This window comes from Labeo rohita, chromosome 3 (genome assembly GCF_022985175.1).
Source record: "Labeo rohita strain BAU-BD-2019 chromosome 3, IGBB_LRoh.1.0, whole genome shotgun sequence".
Classification (NCBI taxonomy): Eukaryota; Metazoa; Chordata; class Actinopteri; order Cypriniformes; family Cyprinidae; genus Labeo; species Labeo rohita.
The window spans coordinates 51,889,393-51,903,383 of record NC_066871.1 but is presented as its reverse complement, the minus strand read 5'-3'; the positions used below and the strand labels follow the sequence as shown (position 1 = coordinate 51,903,383).

Genomic DNA, 13,991 nt, shown 5'->3' with positions numbered 1-13,991 from the left:
GTCTGGGGTCTGACTGCTCTCTGAACATCAACAACATCATAAAAGAAGATTCTGGACTTTACATCTGCCAACAATGGCCAGGTGTGAATGCACAAAAACTTGATGCACATGTTTATCTGCATGTTCTTCATGGTAATTCTATGATTATATGATCAATTTAAAAAAGGGCAAATTGTTCATTTAAACTCTCATGATGATTGTAAAGTGTGTGATTTGTGTGTTATTTTGTGTTTCAGTCTCTTCATCATCCTCACAGACTGAGATCAGTGCAGGCAGCTCTGTGACTCTCTACTGTCAGTTGTATTCATATTTATATTCATATTCAGATGCTGGAGTCTCTTGTGATGATTGGATCCGTTCTAAGGGAATTCAGCTGTTCTGGTTGAATCAGGCTGGTGTTAAACTGACAATATCAGACTCCAGATATCAGATATCAGCTCCAGGACACTGTATCATCACTGTGAATACAACACTCCTGAATGAAGATGACAACAGAGAGTGGAGATGTGAAGTTACTCACAGAAATCAAGTCAAGACCTCAGTCACATATACTGTCAAGAGTTCAGGTGAGAAAACCATCTCATCAATCATTTAAATCCTCAAAATGTCAGTAACATTAAGGACTATTAGTATCACTGAAGTAGAACAAATGAAGGAACTAAAGCTGCTTTCAGTCTGACAGAAGAAAAACTCAAATCAAGTTTAACTGTCCAAAAAAATGCTGCTGTAAATAATGAACAAATTGAAACTAAAACTAACATTTTATATAATGTGATCATCAAAGTTAAAATATAATCTGAACTAACATTCATCTTTACAGCTCAAGATAAAACAACGACAGCAGTGATTCGAGTCCACATCACAAAATCAACTACAACAACAGCAGTAACTTCTACACGAGGTACAGTCAAATATATATATATATATATATATATATATGTTGTCAGTTTTGCTGAATCCTCTCTTGTCTGTGTTATTTAACAAATGCACATAATCACTTAAGTAAAATCTAAAGAGTTGAAATGAAATAAAGTGATGAAAATTAAGTGTTATATTATGCATTTTGAGTAAAGGTAAATCTGTTTGTGTTTAATGTTCAAATGTTGTTTCTGGTGTTTTGAGGAGTTTGTGTTGTTGAAGTTTTGTGGTTTTCATTGTGCTGAAGGGTGGAGCTCGTGGTTTGGTTGTAGATGATGACGATGGTGTTTGTTGTTTAATGCAGTGAACATGGAAGTGCTGATGTTAATGCAATGATAAACAGTGTTTTATTTGTTCACTGCATATGATCTGTTAGCTGCAGATTTTAACTGAAGTCAGTATGATTAGCTGGTTTTGTGATTGTAAACTGTAGACAAAGAGCATCAGTCTGAAAAAAAAGTCCTACTAAAACTAAATATTTCATTTTAATTATAACATTGTCAGGTAAAACAAACCTATACAATTATTTTTTTTTTAACCTTCAGAGCCTTTGTCCAATGTTCTTAAGTTTCTCTACTTCTGACGTCTTAATTATGGATTGTACAATCTTAAAATGCTGGGTTATTTTTTCTGTTGGTTGATATCCTGTTTATTTATTTTTTTGTTTGTTTGTTTTTTTTTTTTTTTTTTTTTTTTCCAGTTATGGGTAGTTTTGTGTTACAGTCATTAGTGTCTTGGTCAATCTCACTGACCGCCAAAACTATATACCCCTCCCCCTCCCTTCAACGAAACAACCCAACACAGACTTACTTCAGCTGTTGAGTTACGGTCAGAGCACAGGCTTTTTTCATCCTCTACAGGAGAGAGCGGTTCTCATCGCCGCCTGATTGGTGCACTTCTTCAGAGAATATATACATTTTATTTCATTTATAAACTCTTTACTGTGTTGTAAATGATATTATTGTATACTGTAACGCCAAGCCAGCAGAGGGAGCCCTCACCTTAGGACTGCCTGCACGCTCCCTCTGCTTCTTCTACTGCTACTTCCTGTTTGGCAGTATTTAAAGACTATTCTGTTCTCGCCAATGCGTTACCGAAGCAAAGGCTTTACAGATAGCGAACAAAGAAAACTCCAGGAAGCAGTCTTGTGACTTTGGTGACTTTACTGGGTCTTTTTAACTGTACAAGGCAATGAAAACAGGGAAAACGCTTGGTAGAGTTTGCACAGGCGAAACAATACTTTGCAGTGGCTGTTTGGCATGGCTTGCCTTGTATGGCCACCAAACAGAAAGTAACCAGAGAAGCACCAGAGGGAGGAGTAACAGACAGTCCATGGGTGAGGGCTCCCTCTGCTGGCGTGGCGTTACAGAATCCCCCCTCTATGTTTGATTCGGAGGATCCTGGAGCCATGGTGGAGCAGGGAGAGCAGGCAGCCATGGTGGTGCAGGTAGAGCAGGCAGAGCAGAGAGCCATGGTGGGGCAGACAGAGCAGGCAGAGCAGGGAGCCATGGTGGGGCAGACAGAGCAGACAGGAGCAAAGATACCCACAGAGGAACTAATGACATCCATAGCAGAGCATAGGGTTCATGATAGGCCTCCTTAGCCGTGACATGATGGGCAGAGAGTTCATGATTGGCTTCTTGACCGGAGCCGCCACCTCCGGGGACATTAGCGCAGACTCGTGGTCAGACGTGGCAGTGCATTCATGGGTAGACGCCGCCTCCTTTGGCGGATCTACAGCATAAGTTTGACTCGGGAACAACAGCAGTAGCTTGACCTGGCTCATGAAGATCTCCTGTAACTTGGCTTGGCTCATGAAGATCAGCTGTGGCTTGGCTTGGCTCAGGGACAACAGCAGTACCTTGACTTGGCTTATGAAGGTCTGCTGTAACTTGGCTTGGCTCATGGAGATCAGCTGTGTTTTGGCTTAACATAGACAACCCAACTGTAACTTGACTTGATTCAGGAACAACAGCTGTAACATGGCTTGACTCAGGAACAACAGCTGTGACTTGGCTTGATTCAGAAGTAACAGTTGTAACTTGACGTGGCTCAGAAAACACAGCTGTCACTTGACTTGGCACTGAAAGTGCAGCCCTGACTTGACTTGATACCAGAGGATCAGGCATCACTTGATTTGCTTTGGGTGTGGCAGATATGGGATGAGATTCAAATGAGATGACTTTGAACTGATGAGGCTCGGGCGTGGCAGCCATCTTGGCCGGGGACTCAGATGGGATGGCCATCTTGTGAACAGGCTTGGGGATGGCAGCCATCTTGTGAACAGGCTCGGGGATGGCGGCCATCATGTGGACTGGCTTGGGGTTGGTAGCCATGACAGGTGCAGACTCTGAAAGGGCGGCCATGACGGGTGCAGACTCTGGAAGGGCGACCATGACGGGTGCAGACTCTGGAAGGGCGACCATGACAGGTGCAGACTCTGGACGAACAGGCATGGCGTGAGCAGGCCCTGGAGCGGCAGGCATGGCGTGAGCAGGCCCTGGAGCGGAAAACGTGATGTGAGCAGGCTGTGGCTTGGTGGACATGACTTGAGCAGGCTTTGGCTTGGCAGGCTTGGCATGAGAGGGTTCTGGCATGATATAAACAATTCCGGACATGAAGGTTGGGGTGTGAAAATGTTCTGATGTACTGGGTGCTGTAGGATTGCAGGGCTCCTTATCTGCAATCCCCACAGTAAATGACAATCCAGCCAGCAACAAAGCATAATCGATATATTGCTCCAAAGACCAGTGAATTTTAGTCCCACTCTAAAAATGTCTTTGAGTGCCACATCGTTAAAAGGCACCAAATGGCACAGTTCACAGAAGTTGACAACATAGTCCTTAATGGGCTGGTTACCTTGGCGGAGACGGAAGAGGCGTGATGCTGGATCCATGGTTATCTGTGTACAAAAGCCGCTGGATCTTTGGTAGGCGAAGTATTCTGTAACGGGACTCTAGTGAAGTGTGTTAGATCCAGATGCAAGCTTTATTAAACACAGCGTAGTCAAGACAGGCAGGGTCGATCTCCAACAAACAGTAACAACCAGGGCAAGACAAAAGCATAATCCAAAAAGAACAGGCAGAAGGTCAAACTCCAAGTGAGCAGTCCAAAAGTAACAAATGAACAAGGCTATGAAACTAGACAAAATTATACTACTTATTGCAAATCAGTTTATTTAGTGTAAATAGCTTTTTTTTAAAGGGCTATTTGCATTTAGTTTAAATAGACACTTCCATTTTTTTCAGGCAGCAGATATTTACACTAAGTGTGAACATCAATTGGATGTTATTTACACTAAGTGCAAATAGCTATAGATTGTATTTGCACTATGTTAAAATAGCAGGATTTTCAAGTGAGTCAAGTGAGTGATTTTCTTTGCTGTCCCTTTAAGACCAACTGCACGTTTGTTTAACACATAACCGACTGGGTTTACATGTATACATCACATACAGGCTTTTTAATGTAATTATGTGTTAATTTGACCATTCAAGTGCAATAAGACACGAAAGAAAAAGTTAAATCTGAAACGTTTTGAGTCGTCAGTTGATTCTTCTGCCTGTTATTGATATTCATTGCCCGCAAAATATGAACACTCTGATCTGCCCACAAGCACAAGGTGATTTTTTTCACTAGTTAGTGTGTTTACATTGTGTCCAGAAGACGCTGTGTTCTGCGCTGAGTTTTGTTTTCTTTGTTGAAAGATGGTGATGTGAAGAATCAGTGGTTATATTATTTTTTTTTTCATGATACCACAGCAGTACAATTTGAACATTTTGTTTTGTGCTGTCATTTTACCAAAGACTGCTTCTCTAATCTTGATGAGTTTGCCCATATTTGGTCTTCCTGTTCCTGTCCTAGTTAGTTATGTCATTGTCTATCATTCACACCTGTCCTGTTTTGATTGGTTTGTTCTGTGTATTAAGTTTGGTTGTCCCCAGTGTCTTTGTCGGTGATTATATTGTCATTCTGTTTTGTTTCGTTGTGGTTGTTGTTTTTGGATTTCCCCGCTGTTTCCCGTCTGCTCCTGCCCTTCTGTGGATTATTTTAATAAATGTTATTGCATTGGACTTACTCCAATGCAATAACCAATGTTATTGCATCTCACTCCTCCTAGCCCAGCCAGTCTCCTCCACATGTTGTTCCAATGAGCCTGCTCTCTCCGGTCTTCCCTCGCTCCCTCAAGTTCTACATAGCTCCTCCCTCATCCTCAGCCCGGAGCCCGCGGCCAGCACTCGGACTCCAGCCCCGGTCACGGTCAGCACTTGGAATCCGCCCGCGGCCAGCCCTACGAGGTCCCGGCTGCTCATGATGGCCAGCGTGCTGGACCCACCTCTAGTGTCAGTGCGGGCAACAGACATACGAGTTGCAGCTACGTTTCCTGAGTCAAGTCAAGTGGCAGCTGCGTCTCCTGAGTCAAGTCAAGTGGCAGCTGCGTCTCCTGAGTCAAGTCAAGTGGCAGCTGCGTTTCCTGAGTCAAGTCAAGTTACAGCTGCATTTCCTGTATCAAGCCACGTTGCAGCTGCGTCTCCTGAATCAAGTCTAGTTGCAGCTGCGTTTACTGAGCCAGGCCAAGATATAGCGGATCTGCAGGAGTCAAGTCAAGACCCAGCGCGCCCACCAGAGCCCACGGCGAGCGCTCAAGTCAGAACTGTTGTATCTGTGTCAAGTCAAACTACAGCTGTCGCTCCTGTCTCAAGTCAAGTTACAGCCGTCTTTCCTGAGCCCAGCACTGTCAAGATGGCCGCCACGCCAGAGCCACTGCACAAGATGGCCACCACGCCACAGCCTGCTAACACCTCGTCAGCCAAGCCAGTGCCCGCTAACGCCACGTCAGCCAAGCCAGTGCCCGCTAACGCCACGTCAGCCAAGCCAGTGCCCGCTAACGCCACGTCAGCCAAGCCAGTGCCCGCTAACGCTATGTCAGCCAAGCCAGTGCCCACTAACGTTGCGTCAGCCAAGCCACAGCCTGCTCAAGCCATCTCAGCCAAGCCACAGCCTGTTCACGTCATGTCTTCTGCTTCTGAGTCTGCACCCGTTATGGCCGCCCTTCCAGATGTAGTTCCTGAATCAAGTCACATTACAGCTGCTGAACCTGCCAAGTCAAGTCAAGACACTGCAACACCTCCTGAATCATGTCAAGCCGCAGCTGCTCCAGTAAAGTCAAGTCAAGTCGCAGCTGCTCCAGCAAAGTCAACTCAACTCGAGTCTAGTCACAGTCGATCTTCACGAATTAAGTCAAGTCACTATTAATCTTCACAAGCCAAGTCAAGTCACCGCAGGACTTCATGTATCAGGTCAAGTCACTACAGATATTCACAAGCCAAGTCAATTCACAGTTGTTTCCACGAACCAGGTCAAGCCTCAGCTGTTCTTCATGAGCCAAGTCAAGTTATTGCTGTTGTTCCCAAGTCAAGTCACATCCCGTCAGACTGCCCAGGGTCAAGTCACGACTCGTCAGACTGCCCAGAGCCAAGTTACATCTGTTCACAAGTCAGCTCCTGAGGTCACGTCTGTTCACAAGTCAGCTCCCGAGGTCACGTCTGTTCACAAGTCCGCCCCTGAGGTCACGTCTGATCACAAGCCTATGCCAGAGGTCTCATCTGCTCACAAGTCTGCCACAGAGGTCTCATCTGCTCACAAGTTGGCTATAGAGGTCTCGTCTGCTCACAAGGCTGCCACAGGGGTCTCGTCTGCTAACAAGTCTGCTACAGAGGTCTCGTCAGATCACAGGCCTGCTCCAGAGCTCTCATCTGAGCTCAAGTCAGCTCCAGAGGTCCCGTCTGATCTCAGGTTTGCTCCAGAGGTCCCGGCAGGTCCGCTCCAGAGGCCTCTTCCGCCAGAGAAGCTGCGCCAATGCCTCCAGAGGTGTCAGCTGCAGCTGTAGATCATCCCTGCTCTCCCCGGGTCCCAGTCTTTGACACGGTTGCCTGCTTTGCCCTGGAGGGCTCCGGGGCGTCCTCCAGAGGCAGAGCTCTCTCCAGCACGCCCCTCAGCGCGTCCTCCAGAGCCGGCGTCTCCTCCAGCGTGCCCTCCAGAGCCAGCACCTTCTCCAGCGTGCCCTCCAGAGCCGGCACTGCCCGAACACCCTCCTGCGCTTGGGCTTACAAAGCCCGGCCTTCCTGTGCTCTCTAGGGCGGGCCACGCTCTAGAAGATTTTGGGGGGCTACTCCGCGGATCAGCCATGGCCTGATGGACCGTTTACTCGGCCATGGCTCCCTGAACCCCCAGACCTGCCATGGTCTTATGGACTGTGTTCTCGGCCATGGCTCCCTGAACCCCCAGACCCGCCATGGCCGGTCTTCCTGTTCCTGTCCTATTTAGTTATGTCATTGTCTATCATTCACACCTGTCCTGTTTTGATTGGTTTGTTCTGTGTATTTAAGTTTGGTTGTCCTCAGTGTCTTTGTCGGTGATTACATTGTAATTCTGTTTTGTTTCATTGTGGTTGTTGTTTTTGGATTTCCCCGCTCTTTCCCATCTGCTCATGCCCTTCTGTGGATTATTTTAATAAATGTTATTGCATTGTTTACAGTTTAGCAGCTAAACTTTAGCTATGGGCTCGATTTGCTTCTATTGTATACGGAAAGACCAATCAAATAGTAGACATTAAGCTCAGAACTGCTTCAAACGAATCGTTTTGAAATCATTGCAAAATGATTCTAATATTAAATGTATATTATGAAAAAATTACACTGTTTTCTGACCTTAGATTCATTTAAACCTGTTGTAGGGGAATCCAACACAATAGTAGGGCATTTTAAAATACCATATGACCTGCTCTTTAATGTTTTTTTTTTTTTTTTTATCAATCTTAGGTGCATATAACTTAAAAATTGCAAAATAACCACCCAACACTGTAACCCCTCTCTTCCAAACAACTGTCACTGTAAACACTGATAATGAAACACAAAATGCATGTCATAATCATCAAGTATGAAAATATGGTTTTAATGTTCTGCACTATTATGATGTATCTGAATGTTCATCTTCTGCAGCTCCAGTCACTTCAACACTGATTCCAGTCAGCAGATCAAACTCTGAGACGACTTCAAGACAAACTACAGCAGCAGCTCCTGCACAAGGTTCATCATCACTGACACACATCAGCAGTTTTTCTCACAAACTGGTTTAATCATCATGTCAGATCTGTCAGATTATAATGAACATAATGTTTTATTGTCTGATGTATCTCAAAATAATCATAACTAGTGATATGATTATTTATTTAAAGGGTCTTTGGATGCAAAGTTCACTTTTAATGTTGTTTGAACATTAATGTGTGTTGTCAGTGTATGTACAAATCTACCCTATAATGATAAAAATCCATGCAGTTGTTTTTAATTAATCTGTAAAAATAATATCCCCTTTTTCAAATCGAGCACATCTATGTTTGGTGTCACACCGACAGAGGCCGCTCACACGATAGTTGATTGACATGAGCGTCTTACCTCAGACCCGCCCTAAATCAGCTGTAACAGTCCGACCTCCACTGTTTCGATGTCGGAGCAGGGATGTAAGTTAGACAAGAATATCTCTGATTGAGTGATTGAGGTGTTGTGTTGCTGGATGTAATAATGAACACAGTGGTTGTCATTTACTCTGAGCCGCTGAAGATGCAGTAGATTACATTTGTTTGTGAAGGGAATGCACCTCCCGATCTACATAAATGCGTCTATGTTCGTGTGAATCATTTGTGATCCAGCTTCACTTACAGCAGAAGTGAGTATAAGGGTTTTTATGAATCTCTGCTATCACTTTTCCTAATAACGTGCTAGTTAGCAAGTTTCGCAGTTAAATGTGCTAAATGCGGCTAAAGTAAACAATCTCTCAGAGCAGCAGAGAGAAGAGAGGGGCGGGGCGAGCAGAGCTCATTTGCATTTAAAGGAAACATCCATCAGAATGGGTTGACTCATTTTGACAGGGTAAAAAGTGTGTTGTTTTACACTACCATTGAGAATTTTTAACCAAAGTATATTGTAGACTTTTCATTAAGACCCTAAAGAATCGTATCATCTTGTGGAAAATGGGCATCCGATGACATTTCACACTTAGATTCTATTCATTGGCACTCACAGGTGTGTTTACATGGAGCATTGTAATCAGTTTAAAACTCCAATCTGAAAAAAACATTCGTTAAACAAACAAAACTTAAATTCTTCCATGTAAATGCATTAAACAGATTACTTTGCATCTACGTCAAGCAGGACAGGTGTCGCACCAGTGGGGGGCATTCATGTGCTGTGCCTCCCTGTCCATCCTCTCCCCTCTTTGCTAAACATGAAAGATTTCAAAAACTAAAGTGAAAACCGGTAAAACAGTGTGCAAAAAAAAGTGACTGCACACGATTGCAGAATTCATGCTTTGATTCATTGTTCAGCAACTCTTGGTAAGAAATTGTGTATTTGTTCCATTCAAGTACAGTAAAAATGCAGATCCTCTCACACTCGCTCATGTTACTTGAGAGGGGTATAACTGCAGCCTGGAGATCTACAAATGGGGGCGGGAGCTCCAAAACGGGGTGGGCACTTCAAAATAGGGTGTGGCTTCCTCCCTTTGACAGACAGGCACATGACACACATGCGCAAATTTTCCCCCAATCCACTTCAGCGCAAACTCCGCCCCACAGCTGATTTTAAAGATTTTATTGGTTGTGTCAATCACAGTGTTGATTTCCTACACTATGCTACACAAATGCTGACCCCTAAACCCACCCCACACCTGACCCTAACCTTAACCAGTGAAACTGACTGCACGGCAGGATTAGTGCTGAATAGTGTGGCAGATAAACAGTTAATAAAATTTGCGATATGAGATCGTTGGGCCATTCTGTAACTCCCCAGCCAGACCTCACCGGAAAATTGTACCTTTTTAGTTACATCCAGAGTCACTACACCTTCCTACCCTGTGAATTTCAAGCCCCGGGACGCCCCCATTGCTTAAAACAAAGCGATAGAGTAAAACCTTTCCCCTGCGCTTCACTGGGACGACTCGTGGGTGATTCTGTTTATATCATTAACCACTGGCCATGAGCTTTGGGGCTCTGCTCTCACTGAGCATATTTATTTATATAGCATAGTTTATTTTATTTGAGATCAACTACAAACAATGTTTAATTTACAAAGTTTAGTTTTGAAATGTAAGTCAATAACAATAGGCTGAAGCCAGAGCCAATGGGGAAAGTTGGGCGGGAAGTTGCAGCTCATTTTCATGTAAGGGAACAAACCCCCTGAAACAGCACTTTTTAGACCCGCCCCAAAATGTACACTTTTCAACACGTTATAATAAATGATCTGTATTGTATTTGGATCTGAAACTTCATGGGCACATTCAGGAGAGACATACCATTAATATTACATCTTGTAAAAAGGGGCAAAATAGATGTCCTTTAAGTAAAAGAAATGTTTTAATGCTGATTTTTCTATTTCCATTACAACAACAACACTGAATCCAGACACTGCACCAATATCTCTGATTCAAGGTATGTATATCATCGTCATTTCAGACACTAAATTCACACTAGAATCAGTATCTAAATGTAGTGAATCCTCGTGAATCCTCTATATCTTTTTTTTTTTCTATTTTATGATAAATACGGATAATTATGCTCTTAAATGTAACATTTTATTTGTAGTTTGTTGTTTTTCTATATGTTGTTAAACACAGTAATGCTGAATGTGTGTCTCTGTATCGTCTCAGTGATTGTGATTGTTGTCGGCGCTTCATTCGCTGTTCTCCTTCCTGCTCTGATTCTTTGGCTGATTCGGAAAAAAAGAGCCGGTGAGTTTTTAGAGTTTCTCATATTCTGGTACAACAGACAAAAACATCTGACTTAGTATTTACAGATAAAATGAGTTCACACAAATAATGTTTCTATTCTGCAGCACTAGAATTCTGTTAGACTCTTTTAGAAATCGATTGGTTTGTGTGTTTGATCATAACTATTCTCATGGCATTATTTTTCAGGTGTCAGAAGAGCGACTGATGACTCTGTGGTGAGTTTTGTAGGTTGATCATGAGCTGTTAGTGTCCATGAGCTCCACAGACGACTGACTCTGAAATATCACACTCTTATTAGTCACATCAGATCAGGACAAGTTACTGTATTTCTACTGTTTCTGCTCTAAAGCTCACAGATAGAAATAAATATAATGGAAACAATGACACAATCAACATTTCTATTCATCCTGTGCCCAGTGAACAATATGATTCATCTTCAATGATTTTGTGAATGTTTTCATATCTGTGTATATTTGACAGTTACTGTGGTAATTTTCCTGTCATGTTACAGTAGGATCTGTCATCCTAACCTCATGTCTGTATAATAGATTTTCACTAAACCTGTAGGTTTTACACATACTTTACTTTAACATTTGCAGCTCCTGAGATAAATAATTATTCTGCTTCACACAGTAGTGATGGATGAGCCTTTAATAACTTATTTTCATTGATGTTTAGGAGCAGACAGATGATGTGACTTATACTCAAGTTACTGTGAACAAGAAAAACCAAGACAAAAAGAACAAGGTGAGCAAACACTTCCTCAACATGACCTATATCAGTTTTATTATATGCAGTTCTTCTAAATGTGTCTTGAATTGAGCTCAAACAACATGCTGTAATAGTTGTGTGTTAAAACAGTAACTGTGATGTTGATTCAGGTTCGCTGTGATGATAAAGTGACTTACGCTTCCATCAGAGGAGCAGAAGCTGGAGCTCAGGAAAACTGCAACTTTATGCCTCTGTGAACAAGAACCATCACAAATCAGACAAATAATTATACAAAACCACATATTATATACTTGACTCCTAATGGTTTTGTTTAGTGCCATTATAAATACTTTCAGTGTCTTTTACATATTAGGAAACAAGCTCTTGTTTATTTGTAGTTATTGGTTGTTCTGGTCATTTTGTCATGTTATTTTGTACAGTAGCTGTCTGTGTGTCTTTATTATTAATTCAGGTTCTGCAGGCTTGAACAAAGTCTAAAAAATTCCCATTCACAGTCTTATTCTCTTAGATCATTCTCATTAAATCATCTAGAGCTGGTTGTTCAGAATGAATCTGCATGTGGATGTGGGTCACTTAAGGCAATGATACGGCACTGCTGTCTTCTTATGGACCAAAATAGTGTAAGCCTGAAGTGGCCCAAATGTATCAAATCACATGTGGGTCTCTGTAGGCAAAGATGTGGTGTTGATGGCAATGTGTAATCTGAATGTGACCCTAAAGTGGTCCATGTGGTAAATAGTGAATATGGCCCAAATAGTGCCAACCAAATGTGGTCCACATATGTTTCAGCAAATGTGGCCCAGTTATCCTAAAACATATCTGGGCCAGTTTTGGCAAAGAAAGGGCACAGTCAGGACTCACTAATCAGTGTTTAAGCCTAACTTGTCCCACATTTGACATGGCAAATATGCCCCATATATTATAAAACAGATCAGGGCCAATTCTGGTTTGGATGTAGCATTTGACACTGGCTAACTGAGATGCAAGTTTTAAATTGTAAATATGGCCTAATAGAATTTGGCTACTTTTAGTAGGATCATAGGATGCAACAGTTAACTGATACAGGCTGATCTGGATATGAGTCTTAAGAAGGCTACAGTACATAGCAATTATTTTTTAAAACATGCTTTTTTGATGCACCATTTCCTTTGTTGTGTTGATTGTATTATTCAGTTCAGGTGTGCCTAGTTAATTAACCTTGTTTTGTCTGAGTACTTATGTTCACTTTGATGTGATCATTTGTTGGATTAAAGACTTATGATATATAACGTTTTGTCTTCATTGTGTGCTCTTTAACACAGCATAGTCGTGACACTTATAGATTTACTGTGTATAGAGTCTGAGTGAGATGCAATTAGGGTCAAACTTGTGAAGAACTTGTGACTTTTTTGCTCATATGTGACACAGATCGGATTTTTGTGACAAATTAAACAGGAAAAATACAGCATGCATTCGGATATTTTTGAGATCGGTTTCAGGCCTCATTTAAAATGCAACTGTCTTGGAATGTGCCTTTGAATGTTTATCTGTGACATCTGCTTGTGCAAAACTTGAGTTGGGATGATTTTACCAAGTAGGACACATTTCTGGAACTTATTTGAACATTTTTAAATTTCTCTTTACAATATGTTGAGTGTTGATGCATAACTCACTTAAGGCTTAGTGTGCAAAACTTGGGTTGGGATGATTTTACCAAGATAATGTATATTTATGGTTTATTTGGTTCATAATTAGTTAAAATGTGGCTGTGCAGTGGCCTGCTTGTGGACCACTGCCAAAATGTCACTATTTCATGCAGCATGTGGACCACATGAGGAATGTGAGGAAGACCAGGGTTAGTATACAAATGAACTGTGACCCACATTAGGGCCAGTTTTGGTTTATTTGTTTGGCTTATGCAGCAATGGTAAGACTTACTTGAGATCCAAATCTGGCAAACAGGAGTGAACCACCCAAATGCCATCAGTCTAAACAGTGGGCCGGAGCAAGGTGTTGGATCTGAGCCAGAATTAAAATCAATGTTGCCCAGATTGGGTAGGTTATGGTTTATTTTATTCTTTTTCATGGCTGACATGTGGCCTTCCTAGGCTTGTTTGTGGCCCAAATTGACAAACAGGAGCGGACCACACAAGTGCCATCATTTTTCAAGGTGTTGGATCTGAGCCAGATTTGGGTCAGAAATAAAACCAGTGTATTTGGGCTTTATTTGTTTTTTTTAATGGCTGGTAATGAGCCGTTGTTTGGTTTGCTTGGAGCCCTAATCTGGCAAACAGGAGTGGAAAAAGTGTCTTTCCACGTCAGATGAAAGTGTCAGGTGTGGGTCTGATCTGGACCTCAGGAATTTTTCTATCTGGGTGGTTGGATTTCAGCTGTTGGATTGGATCAGATCTTGAAAATTCACAATAAAGATTGTGAATTTGGATTAGATCACAAAATCCAATCTTGGTTTTGATTGGGATCAAGTTGTCAGTTTGTGTTGTTCAAAACATTTGTTAGTAGATTGTGATGCCTTTGATCCAAAAAATCAGGATTATACTGATCCCAGCAGAAGGATGCATTTC

At 42.3% G+C, this 13,991-nt stretch overlaps 2 protein-coding genes across 2 annotated transcripts in view; both read left to right on the top strand.

Moving 5' to 3' along the window:
- Nucleotides 1–13,991, top strand: part of LOC127161217 (uncharacterized) — a 794,375-nt gene that overhangs the window by 810 nt on the left and 779,574 nt on the right. The window lies entirely within an intron of this gene.
- LOC127161351 (uncharacterized) overlaps nt 1–13,991 on the top strand; it is a 1,226,263-nt gene that overhangs the window by 511,045 nt on the left and 701,227 nt on the right. Inside the window, exons 5-9 of the mRNA XM_051104045.1 lie at nt 821–901; nt 7,917–8,003; nt 10,618–10,698; nt 10,885–10,913; nt 11,377–11,445. Of these exons, the coding sequence (XP_050960002.1) occupies nt 821–901; nt 7,917–8,003; nt 10,618–10,698; nt 10,885–10,913; nt 11,377–11,445 (347 nt within the window). The remainder of the gene's footprint in view (nt 1–820; nt 902–7,916; nt 8,004–10,617; nt 10,699–10,884; nt 10,914–11,376; nt 11,446–13,991) is intronic.